Source organism: Mus caroli, chromosome 3, assembly GCF_900094665.2.
Source record: "Mus caroli chromosome 3, CAROLI_EIJ_v1.1, whole genome shotgun sequence".
In the NCBI taxonomy this organism is placed as follows: Eukaryota; Metazoa; Chordata; class Mammalia; order Rodentia; family Muridae; genus Mus; species Mus caroli.
In genome coordinates, this window is record NC_034572.1 from 147,815,116 (window position 1) to 147,835,697 (window position 20,582).

A 20,582-nucleotide genomic window follows, 5' to 3' on the forward strand; every position below is an offset into this window, starting at 1 on the left:
CCTCAGTATCTCTGTGGCTCCAGCCTGTCCCAGAAGCTGTCAGCTTCTGTGGTGCACACTCTCACCTGTGCAGACTAAATTCAGCGGAGTCCTGGAGCCAAGATGGCTACCGCCGATCCTGAGGCAAAGGGCTCCCGGGCCGGGTTGACACCTGTCCTCTGGCCTGGAGGGTGGCCAGATGTCTAGGGCCCAAAAAGGGTGCTGCCTCAAAGGCTCTGTGGCTCCTGCCTGTCCCACAAGCTGTCAGGTTCTGTGGTGCACACTCTCACCTATGCAGACTAAGTTCCTAAGTTCGGTGGAGTCCCAGAACCAAGATGGCTTCCGCAGATCCTGAGGCCAAGGGCTCCCAGGCCAGGCAGACACCTTTCCTCTGGACGGGAGGGTGGCCGGATGTCTTGAGCCCGAAAAGGGTGCTGCCTCAGAGGCTCTGTGACTCCTGCCTGCCCCAGAAGCTGTCAACTTCTGTGGTGCACACTCTCACCTGTGCAGATGAAGTTCCTAAGTTCGGCAGAGTCCCGGAACCAAGATGGCGTCTGCTGATCCTGAGGCAAAGGGCTCTCGGGCGGAGACCTGTCCTATGGTCAGGAGGGTGGCCGGATCACCTGAAGTCTTAAGCTCCTGTGGCAGGTGTTGTGGGTAGCTGGCGGGTGTCAGCCGACTCTGCGCCCTAGCTACCCTGGTGCTGGTGGGGGCTTGTGCCTCTACTCAGGCCAGGTTTTCTGCTTCCCTAACTAATGCAGTCTCAGGTCCCGCGCGATTGGATTGGAGCAGACGCTGTGTTCCACTCACCAGAAGTCTTAAGACTTCTGGTGGCCGGTGTTGTGGGTAGCTGGCGGGTGCCAGCCGACTCTGCGCCCTAGCTACTCCGGTCACTAAAAAACTCTTATTAAACCACTAACTGAATTCATAATGCTCACTCCACCCATAGTATGAAGTCCACTCTACCCTTAGGGAGTTTGCACTTGTTTTTCTTCCCAGCAGGACTTCCTGTATCTGTGTCTTTCATGCTTTATATTTAAATGGTGCTTTATCAGTTACTCTTCCTGCCTGCCTATTAGGCTCTGGGGCTCAGGCTCTCTAACTCCTTTTATGGTTGCATTTACACCATAGCATCACTCACTGTCAGATGATCTTATATCTATCCTCATGCTTTCTTGGTTGCTGCTTGTGTGACTGCATAGAAGGTATACAGGATGAGGCAGAGCTCCACCTAAATCTTTCTCCCCAAAGTATAAAGGTGGTAATCTGGGCCTTGAATCTGAAATATTTACTAAAATCCTCACTGAACCAATAATTGAATTAATAACTATATATTTTATTTTTTTCTCAAAAACTTCATTACATGAAGTTTATATAACATATTTATGTTTGTGTAACAAGGTTATGTTTGTTATTCCTCCCTCTCTCTGTCTCTGTCTGTCTCTCTCTCTCTCCCTCTCTTTCCACCAAGAACTCCTTTTAAGAGACCCCTTTGAACTGAAATGGTACTAGTTTCCCGGGGGAGGCTTGGAAAGGCAGCATCATGGTCAACTTGAACATTTATTGTTCTTAGAGAATCTCATCTAACTCTGTATGGTTGACAGGTTGTTGTCATGGGTGGTTCTAGTAGTTGTTGTATTTCATACAGGAAAAGCAAAAATTAAGAAAAAAGTGATTCAAGAAAAGTGCCACCGTTGGTCAATACCACAGCTGACTTTAATACTAGGCAGAGCTACAGTCTTGGTCTCCTTAGTGGGACACCTAGGTCTATGGGAAAGGAGTTGGTTCCCTTCCAGGTATGTGAGATTGGGAGCCTGAGATGGACTTCAGCATTGGAGACACATGTCACAACCAGCTTAAAAGACTTGGTATCTCTCCTTCTATCTGTGTGATTGGAAGTATCAACCACCTTCACTTCTTAAGCTTCAAAGAATATGCAAAATTAAAAAAAAAGATGATATTTTGTCCAAACATGCTGCGAACTCAAAAGTGTTCTGCCAAGAACCAGAGCTGTTTAGTTACCTACTAATGGAGGGTTCTGAGTGTGTGTTCTTGGGTTTATGATTAAATGTGTTAACAGTTCACTTTACAAGAGCTTCTCGCTCTTTCAAGGACACCATGGTACTCCTTGAGAAGCAACCACCATTGAAAAGCTAAAATCCCAAGCGACCGACAGAGCCTGCTTCTGGACGCCACATTCTCATGATTCTTGCACTCTACTCTCTTCTCAGGTGGATGGCACTTAGCCCTTGCCTTCATATTGCAAGTGACAGCAGCCTGCCCTGTGTCCTCTGTGGTATGCATGCAAGATGTAACCCTGTGCCACCAGCTAACCTACATAGTAAGTAATAAGCTCCCACCTGCACCAATCAATGTGCTGTGCACTGTCTGCCCTGACATCATCCAGAAAGAGGCCCCTCCCAAAGAGCAGGCCTAAAGCAACTAGGGGGCTTGTAACCTTTTATTTTCTGTCCCTCATTGTCACAACCAATGACAGGTCAATATCTTCAGTGCTAACTGAGATGCTTTTATTACAAAAGAATATCTGCACCCCACGAAGTTACTTAAATACGAAAAGGAGAAAAGGAGAATTTTGATTATTAACTTTTTTCAGTCCATGCATTGTGTAGATTTGAGCCTTACCATCAACTGAAGGAAATGTAAATGATTCTGAGTCCTCAGCTGCAATTGTTCAGCATTTGTAAGATTAACCAACATACTAGCAAACCCGATCATTATCAAAGCCCATCTCAGTTTGAAAGTCCTCTCTCTCTCCCCCCACCCTCTCTCTCTCTCTCTCTCTCTCTCTCTCTCTCTCTCTCTCTCTCTCTCTCTCTCTCTCTCTTTATCGGCAGTAAATGAGCTGTAGAAATGCTAACAAGAACTGCTGCCTGTATTCATTACATATTGCTTGCTTAAGTCAACAATTTAATAAGACACCTTATTAACAGATTTGAGGAGAATGTGATTTACATCCTGATATTCACGGAAGGGATAAACAAGCTATAAGCTCTGTCAGTGGAAAATTCTCAAAAATGAGCCTGCACACAGACAGAGTGAGGAAGGTAATTTCTTTCATTTCTGAAATCTCAGAGCTCGCTGGGAACTCAGAAGTAGACACTCATCCCGTCTGAAGGGAGAGTTTCATGGTAGTCATGCAGTGTGCTCTGTTCCTGACCAGCACTGAAAGCAGGAACAATGTGATTCTATCCCAAGAGTAGGCTTCCGTGGTGTGTGTGGGTGGCAGAGTTGGTGTCCCCTCTGCATGGCTGCTCTTCCATGTTCCCTTATACACAGGATGCTGTCCCTGTGGGGCTAGACTTAATGAATACAGAGTCAGAAAGGTACAGGGTAGCTGTGGTGTCTCCTTGCAGATGAGACATAGAGAAACCAGAGCTTTCTCAGTGAGAGTCTGCAAATCCCAAGGCACTGGGCACCCAACAAACACTAAACTCCCCTGAACTTATTAGACTCGAGAGCAAGAAATGCCAAACTGGCCAGAATGAATAGAATTTAAATGATCAATAATATGTGCTTTAGAAAGTGCCCTGACTTAAGCTTGTGTGTGCTGTCAGGAGGGAAGGGATTATTCCAAGGGAAGGCACTAGGAGCTTCCTCTGTCTTTTATATTTTTATCCCTTTGTTTCAACCATGCATCCTGAATTTCCCAGGAGAACTGGAATTTGCTTCCTCCATGGCTGGTTGCTCTAATATCACCTTCAGACCTCCAGGGTACAATGGGCTCTTTCATTCTCATGATACTGTCATCTGCAGTCAAAATGACTTTAGCATGATAAAGACGTGTTACAATAACTCCTGATTACAATGCATCTTTATTGAGTTAAAATGCTTTGGTTTCTGAGGACAGAGCAGCTAAGGCTCAGAGGTGATTATGGGAAGGGATTTAACAGTTGGAAGCCCTGAGTACCACCTGTCATCACAGGAAAGACTTCATTGGAGGGAACAGATATCAGACAGGAGGCCAAGATGGCCTCTACTTAATGAGAACCCTGCTGACAGACCCTCCAGTTGTCTGGAGAGAATTTAGATCTGACTAAGTTGACAACTTTAGCCTGGAGCAAAAGAAGGAAAAACAAAGGAAGGAAGGAAAGAAGGAAGAAAGAGAGAAAGGAAGGAAGGAAGGAAGGAAGGAAGGAAGGAAGGAAGGAAGGAGGGAAGGAGGGAAGGAAGGACGGAAGGAAGGGAGGAACTAAGTTCCCTCCGTCCCCACCCCAGCTAACACCTTTAGGTTGGAGAGATTGGAAAGAAAAATTAATTGATTTTCTAGCCGAAATATCCATCGCTGACACAAGTCTTATTAGGGAGCCTTACCAAATCAGGTCAGGGGTTGGAGTAGAGGTCTAGAGGGATAGTAGAGTTGGCCCCTATCAGAACTCAATCTCTAAGGAAGCCTGAAAGGCCACCTTCAAAACAACATCAGTGTGGGTGAGTCCCCAAACCAATTAACTCCACATACCGAAGAGCTTGTGGGCTTATGTCCCTTCAACATCATGTTCCACAGACAGAGGGAGGTAAGACCCAGCTTCTTACAGCCAGCTTTGGACAAACTTGTAATTGTTCTCATTTTGTTTTTCCCACCCAAGTGTCAAGACTCCCTCTCTTCTCCACCCTGTGCATGTATGTGCCTAAAGCTTGTGTTTTCTTCCCCACAGCAGCTCCCGAGACCACCAGGGTTCTAATCCTTACAGATAGAGACCTCTCTTCAGTAAAGCATACCAATTTGACTCTCCTGGTTAACTTAGCTCTACTCTCACTGAGCCAAAATGGAATTCAGGAAGGCTCCCTGCAAGGCCTCACCAAACTTTGGACCTTGTCTATGGGCCACAACCACATCCCCAGTTCTTCTCTGTCAGACACCTTCAGCAAGCTGCAAAGCCTGCAGGTCCTAGTGCTGAGCCATAATGCCCTCCGCAGCCTGAGAGCAGCCTGGTTCCGGAATACCAAGGCCCTGAGATGACTCTTGCTGGATGGAAATCAGATCACCAATCTCACATGGAGTTCTTGTAAAGGCGTGAACCTCCACAGACTCAGACATCTGGACTTGTCTAACAGTTTCACTTCCTTCATTGAGAAGGATGCCTTCCAGCTCCTGCCCCAAATGCAGGAAGTGGATCTTTCTAGAAACAGGTTGGCTCACATGCCAGATACATTTACCCCACTGAAGCAGTTGAGCTGCCTGAGCTTGGAGCAGAACCGCTGGAGCTGCACCTGTGATCTTTACCAGCTAGGCGGCTTTTTTTCTTTCTTTCTTTTTTCTTTTTTCTCTTTTTTTATTTAGATATTTTTTATATATACATTTCAAATTTCAAATGCTATCCCGAAAGTTCCCTATACCCTCCCCCCCGCCCTGCTCCCCTACCCACCCACTCCTGCTTCTTGGCCCTGACATTCCCTTGTACTGGGGCATATAAAGTTTGCAATACCAAGGGGCCTCTTTTCCCAATGATGGCTGACTAGGCCATCTTCTGCTACATATGCAGCTAGAGACATGAGCTCTGGGAGTACTGGTTAATTCACATTGTTGTTTCACATATAGGGTTGCAGACCCCTTCAACTCCTTGGGTGCTTTCTCTAGCTTCTCCATTGGGGGCCCTGTGTTCCATCTTATAGATGGCTTTTTAAGAAACTTTGTGAAGTCTCCAGCTCACACCCTTCATAATACCAAGAACCTAAACTGTGAGGGGTTCCCTCTCACCTGTGGCCACTGCGAAGAACATGCAGAGACTGTTTGAGACCAACTGTGACTCTAAGGGTCATAACATCACTTTGGCTCTAAAGGACAGGCGTCCTCTCCTCCCAGGGCAGGATGTGGCTCTCATCACTGTGCTTGGCTTTGCAGGTACACCTGGGAAAGAGGCCTCTTCTTTCCACCCTTGAATGTGTTTTCTTAGAGCATATGAGTCGTCTCCACAGCAGCTGGGAGAGCGGGAGGATTGTGGAAGGGAGAGGTGAATGGTGTAAAGGTGCCCGCAGACCTAGCACAGGTTGCCAGCACTTCCCATTTCAGAAGAGCAGTGTAAGACAAGAGATAGGAACCCGAGAATGAAGGACTACGGTCCCAGTGTAACTCGTATAATAATTTGGAAAGATGAACTCTTCTTGTTACAAACACTTCTTGTTACCATGACTGCAACACAGGGATACTCTGTTTCAGTAACCGCTTTCCACACACAACTGGGATATTTATCTACGACTCAAGGAAAACGTTTAAAGACACGGTGAGCTGTAAGCACTTGGGCATCCATATCTGTGTACTTTTCCTTCTTGTAAAAGTCACCAGTGGGGATATGAGAGATGGCTCAGTGGGTAAAGACATTTACTTCCAAGCCAATGGCCTGGATTCTGTCTGCAGGGACCACATAGGGAAGTCACATAACTTTTTCACTGTCTTCTGACCTGTTTGTGCTGTTTGTGAGTGTCCATGGCAAGCTAACCATGTGTGCGTGTGTGTGTGTATTAAAAAAAATCGCCAGTGGGCTTTTTCAGAACCATGAGCCAGTATCAGCAGGAGAAACGTAAAAACCACACACACTGGGCCTGTAGAGCATAGTCACTGAGCCAGTCAGTATATGATGCAGATTGAACTCTGCCTCCCCTCTGACCATACTCATGACTTAGAACAGGCACTGTGCCTTGTTGCCGGAGGGCTTTGAATTCTTGGAGGACTTGTATCTTCTCTTTCACATACTTGGCCCATATCAAGAAAGGGATAGATATAACTCAATTTTTAAGAGTAATGGAATTTAAAAATGCATTGAGTATCATATCTTGCCAGATGAATGGTACACAGTATGGCCATTAGTCGAAATTTCTTGAGTTATTGATCTCTCTGTGTGTTTTAAAATGATCTCAGTGCATGGTGACAAATATACACAGGATAATGAGGGTTGTGTATGTGTCTGTTTCTCTGTGTTGTGTTTTTGATTGTGTGTGTACATGAGCTCACACATTTCTCTGTCTGTTTGTATATTTGTTTGTGTGCTTCAAATTCTGTCTGTCTGTCTGTCTGTCTGTCTGTCTGTCTGTCTGTCTGTCTATGTCTTGTGATTGTCCTCTAACATTTGTGTAACAACATTGGTAATCTAAAATGCCAAGACATAATTTCCCACAAATGGCAGAAGTGTTACAACAGCAACAGATCCTCCCCCCGAATGTATCCAGAATCTGAGAGCCCAGAATAATTAACAGATTTTCCAGAGAAAACTCAGGCAGCTGCACAGCCAAGTTTAGGTCATGGGGTTCAAAGTGGACTGAGAGGTTCAGGCATTAAACAGGCAACACAGGCATCACGTGTGTATGTGTCTGGTATGGTGTAGCATGTCGTGTGTACAAGTATTCATACAGCTGTGTTCACATGGTGGCTAGAGAAGGGTGTGGGGTGTACTTCTCTATCAGCTTCTACCTTTTCCCTTGCGATGGCCTCTCACTGAACCTGGAGCTAAGATGGCAGCCAGCAAACCACAGTGATCTTTCTGGCTCTGCCTTCCATAGCTCTGGTGTTACAGAGCACATGTGACCACACCCAGCTTTTCTCTCAAATGGTGAGGATTTGATCTCAGGTACCAAAGTTTGTGCAAACAGCACTCTTACCCAGGCATTCACGTCTCTGACCCTGGAATTCTTCATATACAAACTGCACAGTAGAATAAAGTCAATTAAAACAGCTATTGTCTGGCTTGATGGTTTTCCTGTGTGATAGATGATAGATGCCTTCTGTGTCTTCACACGTGTGAGCACCACGTGTCTCCCACGGTGTTCTCCTATTTTTTTTTTTTTTTTTTTTTTTTTTTTTTTTTTTTTTAATGCCACAGGAGCCATTGGCCTTACATGTGCAGGGTTAATCATATTTAACTGGAAACTCCAACAAGGCAGAGCAAATGAACGCACATCCAAAAACCTTTGTTGCCGAACCCTCCATGAATCCCTGTGTGCTCAGGAAGCAAGAAATGGCCGTGCCGTGGGGTACTGTAACTGCCACTTAACTCGAGAAAATGAGACAGAGGTCATGTCCGATGTGGGCTCCAGAAAGGAAACACCACTTAGACAGGAAAACAGCCATCAAGCAATGCTGGCCTCCAAGTCCACAGCCCTGGATGTATCAGTCAGAAAGCTGAAAGGGAGAGACCATGGGGCACACAGTGCTCACTCTTGCCTGGACGATGAGCTGCTACAGGCAGGATGCTTGGGGCCTCCTGGGAACAAGAAAGCTCTTTATGATGCAGACTTGGTGACAAGATGTTGTCCAAAGACAGCTGAAAAGCCAAACAACCAGAAACATGGAGAAATCCAGTCTCAAATCCTGCCACAGCATGGAACAAGAACAATAGGTGAGCTTGTCTGTTAGAAAACCCCACTGTGCTTAGAGAAGTGCTATAAAATTCACTGTAGTCTGTTTAGTCTGTTTCTTCCTTTTTTGAAGATATAAAGGTACTGGGAGGGAGGGAGGGAAGAAGGGAGGGAGGGAGGAAGAGAGAGAGAGAGAGAGAGAGAATGATATATATAAACACACAGGTGAAATTCTGAGAACCTGTGGATATATAAACATGCACATATGTATGTCCAATAATTTGTGTGTATAGGTGTGTGTAAACATTCACATGTGTTTGTCTGAGAACCTGTGTGTATGTGCAGTGTGTATAAACATGCACATGTGCACGTCTGAGAACCTACTTGTATGAATAAACACACATATGTGCATGTCCAAGCATATGTGTGTGCCTGTGTAAATGCACACATGTGCATGTATGAGTATCTGTGTATGTGTCTGTGAGTCTGTGTGCCAGTAAATGTCTCTGTGAGAGTGTGCTGCCTGTGTCTGTAGTGAGTGTGAGTCTTTCTGTCTGAATGTTTTATATGTGCATCTGGATGAGCTATCTATGTTGCCTCTCCTCCCTGAAAAGTGAATGTTGAGACCCAATTCTTAAGGGTGCTTTAAAAAGGAAAGAGAAGCCTCAATAGCAATATTGCTGAGATTTCTAAGAACGTGCGTACCAGCTTTCATCCCAGCATCCTCTGAGCTCTGACGCCAATTTGCAGTAAACAGCCTTCCTGGAGCATGGCATTTGAGAAGAATGGCCTCCTAACGCTAGTGATTCATTTTGGAAACAATGTCAAGAAACACACTTTGCTTGCTGAGCTGTCAAGCATTATAACTTCTCAGTTCTGGGAAAGTCAGGGCTTAATTCATTGTCTCATGTTGGGAGCCCAGTGGACCTGGCCATGGCACCAACCTGCTGGCTACAGGCAATGCCAATACTTCTGCGAAGGCAATGAATCAAGCAGCTTCCTTTCCTACCTGAATTCTGGGGCAATGCTCTCATGCCATGCAGTGCACACTCGCACTTACACGGCTGCTCAGGACCCAGGCTCTGCCACTTATTTCAACTGGTTTGGAGGAAGCAGGATTTTCTGTGGAAAATGAATGACAGCGGAATCATGTGATACACTTTCTGTGGAGATCTGGCCCTAAGGCTGGATTCAGGCACCACAGGATAAGAATGTAACTATATTTTATTTCCTATGTGGCATAAGGCAGGATGTGAGTTTATCTGAGTGTATTTCTTGCTGGTTCCTTGGGGCTGAGGGTTTGACTCCAGAAAAAGATGGCCAAGAAAAAACAGCTTCCACAGAAGACAGAAAAGATTGGTTTTACTTTATAAGAAATCAAGGCTTAGCTTTTTCATTTCCTTTTGGCTTTCAGAGGAACCTAAAGCCTTACTTGTTCTGTCTGTAGGGGACTTATATACACAAGAGGACATGGCTAGTTAACTCTTGGTAGCACTGGCTTCTTGGTTTGTCGCATCAATGACGGCATTGGGGAAACACCTGAAGTTCTTCAACATCCTGGGGGAGGGGTTTGGAGGTGGAGAAGAATTCAGGAAGGCAGCCAAGACCATACTTGGTTTTGGAGACAAGTTCAAGTCCCTGTAACATGGGACTTCAGAACAGACTTCTCTGGGTAGAGAAAGTGCAAGAAATCACCTAGTTGAGTAGTTCTTGCTGTTTGCCTTCAGTTTCTAGAACTTCTGAGAATCTGATGAAGACCACCAACTCTTCCCCAGGATACTTACACATGCACATTGGCCCTTTCCTCACCAGCAGCTTTCTCAAAGTAGCCCACAAGTATGCCTTAGGGTATGGTGACATTCTAGCTTGGGCTTGGCTCACCTCTTCCTTTGCCTAATAAATGGGAATTCTTCCTTTTTTTTCCCTTTCTAAATTAAACTATTTCATGAAATAAGAGAAAGCAGGCTGGTGAGACATAATTCTACTCATTGCAGATAAGAATGAGATAGACTGATCTGAGTCCTGAGGAGGAACTGTGGAAAAATAACAAATACCCAAATGTATTTCCTTCCTCTTAAATGTCCTAAGATGGCAGAACTTCTACAATAGACCATGGTTCTTGTTAATATCAAATGTGCTAACAAATATGTAATATTTATCACACTGTCTAGTTGTTCCTATACGCAAACTGATATTAGGTTGTTGTTGATATTGTTAAATGTGTAGTATTAATAGTACATATTATCTATACTATTTTAAAGTCACAGGTAGATATTGCCACCAGGCAATATCCCAAATTACCCACTTATTAAGAAATCTTTAGTGGACATTTCATTATGGCCTTCTGCCTTCGTTAAGGCAACAGGTATTCTTTTTTGTTGTCTAGGTTACTCTGCTTGAGGCCTGAACATTGCCTAATATTTTGTCTATATTCTTCCAAATTTGTGTTTCCATTTTCAAAATGGGAAATGAATAAGAAAAACCTATTGTGCCATTTGGAAAGGATTCAGATGTCAGTCATCTTTAAAGCTAACATAAACATGATGGAATCTAAGTATGAGCACATATGTCATTTACAATCCTAATGGTACAGTTTCTAAGTCAGCATCACAGCTGACTGAGAAGTGGCTAGGAAGAACACGGTTTCAAACACAGCAAATAGTCAAGGGTCCTCTTTCCTATCAGCAGAAAGTTAGGAAATACTCAGGAATTATTACAATTAAAAGAGTCATTTTACGACTTGCATAAGGTTCATAGACCTCTAGTTGTTTTGGATACTAAGTGTGACTAGTGGTAAATTCCTGCATTTATTGTTCAACAGATATGAGCAGTGACACATTTAGAAGCAGACATGTGACATCTGTCCCAACCTTGGCAAGAGTGAGTCTTGGGAAGCACTTAACAAACGAATCATGGCAGCCTCCAATAGGAAAAGGAGACAATGCTGCACAGAGATTTTTCATCACCAGTTCATCCTCCAAGCAACAGGAGCCAGGGGAACGTGTTGTAGGCAGGATTGCCCACAGACATAGAGTGGGATATGACCATCATCAGGACCCTTTAAAGAGGAGCAAACCTACACATTCTCATTCCAATACTTCCTTTACCTGCAAATACATGTTCTGGGATGCATTTCAAGATTTTATGAGGGAGAAGAAGCCAGATAGAAGAGAGCACACAGAATCTGAGAAGCAGCAAATTCAAATCAACAGAGCAATAGAAAAATTCCTCAGGAGTCAGGGGAACAAAGACAAGTCAAGGCTGGCAGCAAAAATCAAGAAGGCAAATTCTACAAAGAGGGTTAAATTCCAGGACCTTGATTCAGTTAGGGCAAAAGGGCTGGTGATGTCAGCAGAAACACCGGTCTCCTGGAGAGAGCAAGACAGTGAAAGCCAACACACGGCTTCCTTGGATTTAAAAAACTGTACCAGCATGGAAGAGGTCAAAGAAACAAGAGAAAAGCTTCCAGAGCAACAGGCTCTGAAAAAGAAGAGACTCAAAGCCTCCCATCTGAGGGAGAAAGTGAAGGGACAGAATGTAAGGATAAAGGTAGACCTGCACCCCTTTGGAAAAACTCGGGTCCACCCGGAGGAATCCACATCAGAACCCACCAAGAGACATCAACCAGCAAGGTTACCTCCCCAGAAACCAGCCAGAACTTCTGAGAGAAAAGTCAAAGCAAAATCTGTGTCTTTGGTCAGTTCTCAGCTGCCAGAGAGGAACGGCCATGCTAAGCTCCCTTGTTCAAAGGAGCCACTGGAACACACCCTAGATCAGACCCCTTATCGGGAAAGAAATGGCACCTTCAGAGCCGACAGCTTGTCTGTAGACAGTCGAGGTTCTGAGCAGGGCAGATGCTGCCCAATGGGCCACACTCCTAATGGGAGCTTATTAATGGTGCCTCAGGCCTCAATCAGGGTTCCTGAGCACCAGCGTTCACCTCCTCTTATCTCATCTGAACAAATGGAAAATGTCACTTGTCCACAAGGAGAAGTTCTCAGCCCCTCCCCAGCCTGTTTGGGAAATGGAGAGAATAGTGTTTTACGATCTCAACACTCCAGGGGGGTTATTGACCAAGCAGTAATGGTGTCCACTCAACACACAGACCAGGACAAATTAAAGATCAATGGATTAAATCAGTTTACTTTGTCCCTTGGAGACCAGGTGATTGATACCTTCTTGAAAGATCACATTTTGGATGAGAATCGAGCTTTACAACAGGAGGAGCAAAAATCAGGCCATGAACAGTGTGCAAGTGAGGGTAAACCATTAACGAACACATTCAACGTATTCAATGGAGGAGTGGAAAATTATATTATGGGTGGGAAAGAGATTGATGTAGGAAACAAGATTTCTCACACGGAGGATCATGTATCCTCTCCCACTGCCTGGATACAACCCTATAATAACCTGCCATTCATGATGCCACACTGTCTCCCACACCAGGACAACTGTAACTGGAGAGGAACAGACACAAACATCCTATCACAGGGAGATAACAGTGGCGAACCAGCAGGGATGCAGGCAGGGGTGGGAGAACAGAGACAAACACTCCAGGAGAGAGATGCAAATCCCCAGACAGCAAGTTGGGCAACACAAATGGGCCCTGCAGAGGAAAGGCAGCAGACACTGGAAGGTTCAGGGAAGGAGAAACTTGTGTTGTGTTATCCCAGCTCTGACAAGGAGACTATTTCCACTAAAGACTTGCGTAAAGTTGAAACCAGTATGCTACAGACTGAGATGGATCCTCAAACTCACAACCTTGAGCCTCATTGCAGATACCCTGGAGATAGTCAACCAGATAGAGATGACAGGGAATACAGGAGAGCTGCTAGTTCAGGGGGGACACCAGGAACTCCTTACCTCTCACAGGAGTTAAATGTCATTCATTCCGAGGCAGAACAGGCTGCCTCTAATTCCTAACAGTGAAAATGGAGCTGAAAACCCTTCTTGAGAACCTCATTAGACACATCATTTACTGGAGACTCTTGCCCACCACTTTTAGAAGTAGAGAGTCAGAAACAGCAACTTGCATCACATCCATTTCTTGCTTAGGCTATCTTCTTGGCAGATCAAAAATATCCCTAGACTCTGTGGACACGGAACACATATCATTCACGGAATAGTTTCTCTGTAATTCTTCATTCCCAGTGAGATAAGAATTCATAGTCAGCTATAGCACAGAAATTGAAGATGGAGCCTGGATTATGTTCCCTGTAGTTGAATGAATAGGTTCCTTCAAGGAATGGAATGATGAGAACTTTTGCCTAGTCCTGGAAAATCAACCAAAGACTTAAAAAGTCTCAAAGAAATGAAACGTTCAACATGAAGAGAACATTTTGCATGTGACGTTTATTTTATGGAAATTGTTATGCACGTCTCAATTAGTGCTATTACAACCTTGCTTTCTGCACTGATGAGCACAGATTCATGTGCGCCTGATCTGTTTTCTTAATTATGGTGTAATGAAAATTCAGCCGTGTTTGTTAATTGTACTGCAGAGTGGTAAATTTTACCCATTTGTAATCGCTTTGTCGATAATTTTCTTAGATCTTAAGTAGAAGTCTTAAAAACCCTGCTATTTCTCTAAGGGGAAATAATTGAGGATTTCCAGGCCAACTGTAAAATTTGAAAAACCCTCTCAGTCCAGAAGAGGGCAAGCTCAGCTTCCTTCCTTTCAGAAGGGCAAACAGGTTTCAGAAGCAACACAGTGGCTCAAGAACAAAAGGAATTTTAATGAGCTTTATTGCCAGTTGTTATTAATATAAGTCTTTGAAAACCAAATAACCATTATTGCGACTCTTTGGAGGTTTGGTCTCTCCAGCTGAGTTTGCCACTGCTGTTTGCTGAGAGCATTCCCGCCTTGCACAGAGGAACCAAATGTGCTCGTGAATACTGGATTTAGCAGCCATGGTGCTAAATTGATCATTGAATCATTGATCAATTTAAATTGACCAATTGAGCCATGGTGCTCTTAATCATTGAAAGTCACATTTACCTGAAAATAGGTCTGCTCAGGCAATTTATTACTGATACCCAAGTAAGATGTTTAGCCTATGTATTCACAGAGTAGAATACTATAGTACACATTGTGTACTGTGGGTAGGGAGGAGATTAAGCAGAAACAAATGTTCTCTGTCCCATCTTTGTATCTGTCCTGGCCTCTCTTCCTTTTAGCTATATTAGATATTTATAATATGAAATGAGCTTAAGGGGCTGTTCAGACATTGCAAACACTGTGTAAACCTACTGCATTTCTATTTCCTATGTGGATCTGACAGCCAGTGATGAAACATTCTCATTTTGAGAGCCTTTCACCCCCTTCCTCTGTCTTGCCAAGAATCAGACATCTCTGGCTCAGTTCTTGTCCTATCTGTTCTCATTTACCCGCTCTGCCTGGGCTTCACTCTGTTATCACACACCCGTGCCTCCTTCCTCTCCTGATACCAGTTCATCGTGGAAACACCTTTGAGGTGAGAGGAACACCTAACTGCTGTCAGTCTCTTCTGTTCTGACTGACAGCTCTCTTGGAGAGGGGGATGGGGCGATGATTTTTTTTTTCTATACCCATCTTTCATTTTCCCTAATATCTCAAAAGTTCTGGCTCTGTAATGAAGGGCCCCCAGCCTTGTTCTCTCTCCTTGCCACTGCAACCAGCATTACAGCTGCAGGGGTAAAACCTCCTCTTCCTCATTGCTGCCTCTCAGAAGGCAGCAGAGATGGCCCCCTGCACCTCGTCACCTCTTTCTTAGGCTGCTTCATTTGCAACAGATCGTGGGTTTCTGTTAGTCTCTGAGTCCCCATGGCAACTGCACAAGTGCTTGTTATAATCAACTGGATCACAGTGCCAGCAGCCCCTGGAGGTTGTTCTGACCTCAGAACCTTTGCTTTTGCTTTCATGCTTCAGATCTGTCTCTACCGGGCACATGCTGCTAGGGTGCTTATGGGAAGCATAGTTTCAGGCTGAACCCAGGGATGCTCATTCTGAGCTGGAGGATGGGGCTGGAGAATCTCTACTTTTGCGCAGACATGAGGGTGAAGTGAATAACGTGCTGCCCAACAGTCAAAGATAACCCAGAGGTTACTTCATGGACAGAGTTACACGCAACAATTTCAGTAAAAAATGGGAACCCCTTCATACCTAGCAAATATATTTCTAAGAAAAAAATTCATTATATAATTTTTACTACTTTAGTGGTAGGATTAAAATCATCTATAATTTCTTGTATAAATTCATATTGCAGCTGCAAAGGTTGACATTATTTGCCAAAGTCAGTCTGGTCTCCATTGCAAATTCCAGGCCAGTCTTGATTACACAGGCACTGTTTAAAAAACAAAACAAAACAACAAAGCATGCTTATGTTTCTGTTACTGTCTGGAAATGCCTTTAGTCGGTGTAGACACTTAAGCCAGTACCACAGACTTTGGGGACTTGGACTGTGTCATGAATTTTGAGAGGGAGTCTGGGGGTGACTAGGTAGGAGTTTCAGAGGTGCAAGGGGGAGAGTAAATGATGTTAATATAGTACGAATGTCTGAAATTCTCAAAAATTGAATGTGGACATGAAGCAATGGGCAAAATAACATAATGTTAGTTGTTTATATCTAAAGATCTCTTTATCAAATGCTATCTGCTCTAGAGGTTTAACCTGTCACTGACTTCAGTGTTATCAAAACCAGCAAACCCTTCATCTCTTTGCTCACAATAGATGTACATGTTTTCTCTCAGCATGCATGAATTCATTCTCTCACCCGATCAGTGAATGCCAGTCTTTGGATTTTTGATTTTAGCCCAATTGTCATTTTCGGGACAACTTCAAGGACTCACACTCTCTCTGTCCTCAGCTTTCTGGAGTTGATTTCCTTTGCATTTTCATAGATTCTTCCTTTGTCTTGGCTCATAGTCCTAAATTTATTAATGTTTATTTATTTAATCACTACATAATGGTTAAAGCCCTCAGGTCCATGGACAACACCACAGGATTTAGCAGTAGAGACTTAATAAACTAATTGTTGAAGAAAAACCAGAGTGTTGGTCTCTTGCTGCTATCCCCTTTTCAAACACCCTGCTGATATGGTAAGGACCTTTGCAGGCATTGTAAAGACAATAGAAAGAGCAGAACATCATTGGATGCCAGGACCGAGGCCAGACCCACTTGAGTGAAAGCTCGATGTCACTAGATGCTTGGCAGCTCCCCTGTTTAATGACACTTTGTCTATCTTTCTGCCTGAAACTAGAGCCAGCCTATGTGCTGTACTGATAAAATCCAAGGGGTCACATTGCAAGAACCCTCCTCAGAGTATTTTAAGTCATGCAATTTTTGTATAAAACTTTCCAGATAACCAAAATCTAGGCATGGAATTTGAGGTGCCGACAAGAAGCATTCGTTCATTTACTCTACAGATATTACCTTTCTGAGCACTTACAAAGTGTGGTTCTGAGTTCTGGGGTTACGCAAATGAACAAAACCAGACCAAACAAACAAAACAAACTCTGCTATTATGGTGTTAACCTGCCAGTTATGAGAAATTTCTAAATTCATCAAAACGCACAGCAGATTGAGTGGCCAGAAGAAGAGGTTATCCTATGAAATACTCAAACTTCACCCTGGGAGAACATTCAGCTTTCCTCTGAAAGGTTCTACGAACATAGTGGGTTGGGCAATCACTTGATTTGGGTGTTGCCTTCAACAAAAAACAAAAGCAACAAAAACAAAATAAAAAAAAATTGGCCAAATCATACTTTTTTCTTTCAGATGTCTTATATATTTATCAGATCTATTTTTTGGGGTTACTTTCTGAAATAGGAACAGCTTCACTTTGTCTACTTCCTTGTTGGGGAGAGTTAAAGTGTTTAGGAAGACTGAACCATCAAGGCTGTGGAAGAAAAGACAAGAGCACATTTGCTGGTGTTAACAGTCAGAATCTTTGGGCATTCGTAGACAAGGAGCTCAGAACCTAGGTCGCTGCCTTCTACTCCTTGGACCTGTGATGTCATGACTAGATCTGAGCAAAATGAGAGACTGCCATAGTAGAGACCACCTCAGGCACTGCTGTCTCCCAGTGTGTGTGAGACAATGCAGATTCACTTGTCAACCTATGAGTACCCAGAGAACATAGCAATAGTGGCTGCTGTTGCTGGATTCAGGTTGCTGCTGAAGACCTCATTTTCTGGGGTCTCCTGCAAGTTTGCTTCATCAGTGTGACTCAACCATAGCCAACCAAACTGCAGCAGGGATAGGGCTGTGTGTCACCTCTCAAACATAAGTCTCTCTTTGACTAACCAGCTGTGAGCAACATTTCAAAACTAGAGAGGGACAACAAAGACATTGAGCTTCCCGGGGCCATTAGAGACTGAAGCACAGACTGTGGGTCAGCCTTCCCATTGGTCTGCTCTAACTCATACTGGATATAGATGTTTCAGTCACACTGTGTAACAGGCTGTGAAACAGCACACATTTTATAAGAAGAAACAAACTCACTCACTTCGGGACATGCATTCCAGCCCCGCATCAGCAGAGATGAGATTGGCTTGGGGATGGAGTAGCCGATGGGAGGTCTGATGTGGTGGTACGCCATATCTGCTGCTGCAGCGGCTGCAACATAAAGTTGTAAATCTTACTTATTCCAGAAAGACCGAGAGAGACATTTAAAGGCAAAGTGCATGGGATTTGTCAGGACCTCTGGGCTGACTTCCTCCCTTACCTATAAAGAAGACTAGACAGTTTGTACTAAGTTTATTTTTATTATTTCCTGTCTATTGGGCAGTTGAGTCTATGCAGTGAGCAGAAAGAGTATTATAGAGGAACAAAGGACCAAGTAGTTCAGGATGTTTTACGTATGCAGATAGACACACTACAGAAAAGAGGCTGGAGGACAGACTGGAGGAAACTCCACAGTGTCCGGCCAGCAAGATGGTTCAGTGGGTAACGATGTTTGCCACTAATCTGTGTTTGATTCTTCAGTCCTACATGGTGGAAAGAGAGAACTGACTCCTGCAAGTTGTCCCCTGACTTTCACAGGTGCTCCATCACATGCTCACTCAAACATTTGTTCACATAAACAAATGAGTTGTAACAACAATTTTCAAGACCTTACCATGTTATACATGCAAGGTTAGTGCACTTAGGTTACAGTGCATGGATTATCGCTGGACTGGAGAGATAAGAAGGGATCTGTATTGCTTTAGAAACATTGAGAAACATATCCATTGAGATTTTGAATTTTAATTCTTCAGAAGTACTTGTTGGTTAACTGGGAGAGGATAGCGCACACCCACGATCACACTGGAGCTGTTCATCGTTGAAATCCTCCAGTCCTGTCTGGGAGCACAGCCTTCCAGGTCATGTTCATGTTCCTCTCAGATCTTGCAGCATGGCACTGTAATTCCTGATTGCTTTGTATTTCTCTGTGGCTTTTTTTTTTTTAAAGAATTTTTGTTTTTGTTTTTGTTTGTTTTGTTTGTTTGTTTCTTTTCTTTTTTTTTTTTTGTTTTTTGAGACAGGGTTTCTCTGTTGTTTCCCCCAAAGATTTATTTATTATTATGTATAAGTACACTGTAGCTGTCTTCAGATGCACCAGAAGAGGGCATCAGATATTATTACGGGTAGTTGTGAGCTACCATGTGGTTTCAGGGATTTGAACTCAGGACCTTTCCCGTTGAGCCATCTCACCAACTCCTATTTTTAATCACTGATTTCTACATCCCCTGAAAGGTAAGTACATGGATTTTTAAAGTGTTTTTTTTTTTTTATCAGAGTATCATGGTAGATAAAGATATAAACTCAAGTATTTTGGACAATCATTTAAAGCAGGTACTAGTGTCTGAGCCTGGGATGAGTTTGTAATTATTGACATTTAAAAAAATAACCCACAATTGGCATAAGCTTTTGTTCCAGAGTTCCCCCTTTTTCAATAAACATGATAATGAAAAAGGCAAATAACACATTATTCTCTAATGGTTAAAAATGAAGGAGAGACTTTCAGATTACACTATATCCTGGCTCTAGTATGTAGTGAAGTGTGGTGAAGTAGCATTGGCTTGTATCTTACTGGCTTTGGGATCTCAATCTCTCTCTCTCTCTCTCCCATTAATTTATTTATTTACTTTACATCCTGATCACTGCCTTCCCTCCTCCTGATACCCCTCCTCACACAGCTCCTTTCCCCAGCCCCCTCCCCATCTTCTCTGAGAGGGAAGAGGCCCTGTCTGGGTATGACTCAACCCTGGCATATCAAGTATCTGAGTGGCTAGGTACATCCTTTCCCACTGAGACCACACAAGGCATCCCTGCTGGGGAACAGATTCAACAGACAGGTATCAGCTTTGGGAACAGCCTCTGCTCCAGTTATTTTGGGACCTACAGGGAGACCAAACTGCACATCTGCTACATATGTGCACAGGACGGCTAGGTCCTCCCCCATGTGCTTTTTGGTTGGTGGTTCAGTCTCTGAGAGTCCCCCAAGTTTACTTGGCTCTGTCTTCCTGTTGAGTTCCCATCCCCTCTGAACCCTTGATCCTTTCTCCAACTCTCTAATCTCTGTCCAGTGTTTGACTCTGGACCTCTGCATCTGTCTCAGTCAGCTGCTGGGTGGAGCCTTTCAGAAGATAGCCATGCTAGGCTCCTGTCTTCAAGCATAACAGAGCATCACTGATAGTATCAGGGATTGGTGCTTGCTCATCGGATGGGTCAGTTATTGGCTGGCTGGTTCCCTCCATTTCTGTTCCATCTTTGTCCCTGTATTTCTTGTATCGTGGATGAATTGTGGATTGAAAGTTTTGTGGATAGGTTGGTGTCCTTATCTCTTCACGGGGTGTGGAGGTCCTGCCTGACTACAGGTGGTGGCCACTTCAGGTTTCATATCCCTACTGCTATAATTCTCAACAGCACTTCCTGCAGTACCAAAATCCACATCTGCTAAATTCTGTTTATCCTTCTCATCTCAGCAGATCCAGTGACGTTACATTCAAAGTAAATTAAATTTATTGCTTTTTTGGGTTATTCTGAATTAAGACCTAGTTGGACCAATTGTAAAATTACTCATTCTTTGTAGGAATTGAAAAAATAAGGGAATTAGAAAATGTAAAATATTATTATTGAGAAAAAGACTATTCTATCCATAAAACGAGTTGAGCTGAGCAGAGTCATCTCTTCTGATGCCTTTTTAGGGTCTGAGATCAATTACAGAAAGTGATTGTCTGATTCTTTGCTATGAGTCTGGAAAAATCATTTACAGGTGAATGATATTTGTCAAAATATGTGTTAAAATATTTTGAGAATCTCTCTTTTCCATCCA

The 20,582-nt window shown here is 43.7% G+C and overlaps 2 protein-coding genes across 2 annotated transcripts in view; one reads left to right on the forward strand and one right to left on the reverse strand.

Annotated features, from left to right (window-relative positions):
* Positions 1–20,582, reverse strand: part of Tnni3k (TNNI3 interacting kinase) — a 259,531-nt gene that overhangs the window by 50,104 nt on the left and 188,845 nt on the right. The window contains 1 exon segment of the mRNA XM_021157700.2: positions 17,772–17,881. Within this exon segment, the coding sequence (XP_021013359.1) occupies positions 17,772–17,881 (110 nt within the window).
* Positions 1,799–13,209, forward strand: Lrrc53 (leucine rich repeat containing 53). Its single transcript, XM_029475142.1, is given in 7 exon segments — positions 1,799–1,847; positions 2,211–2,324; positions 4,653–5,228; positions 5,611–5,681; positions 5,683–5,839; positions 7,812–8,327; positions 11,108–13,209. Coding segments are annotated over 7 exon segments (3,585 nt in total).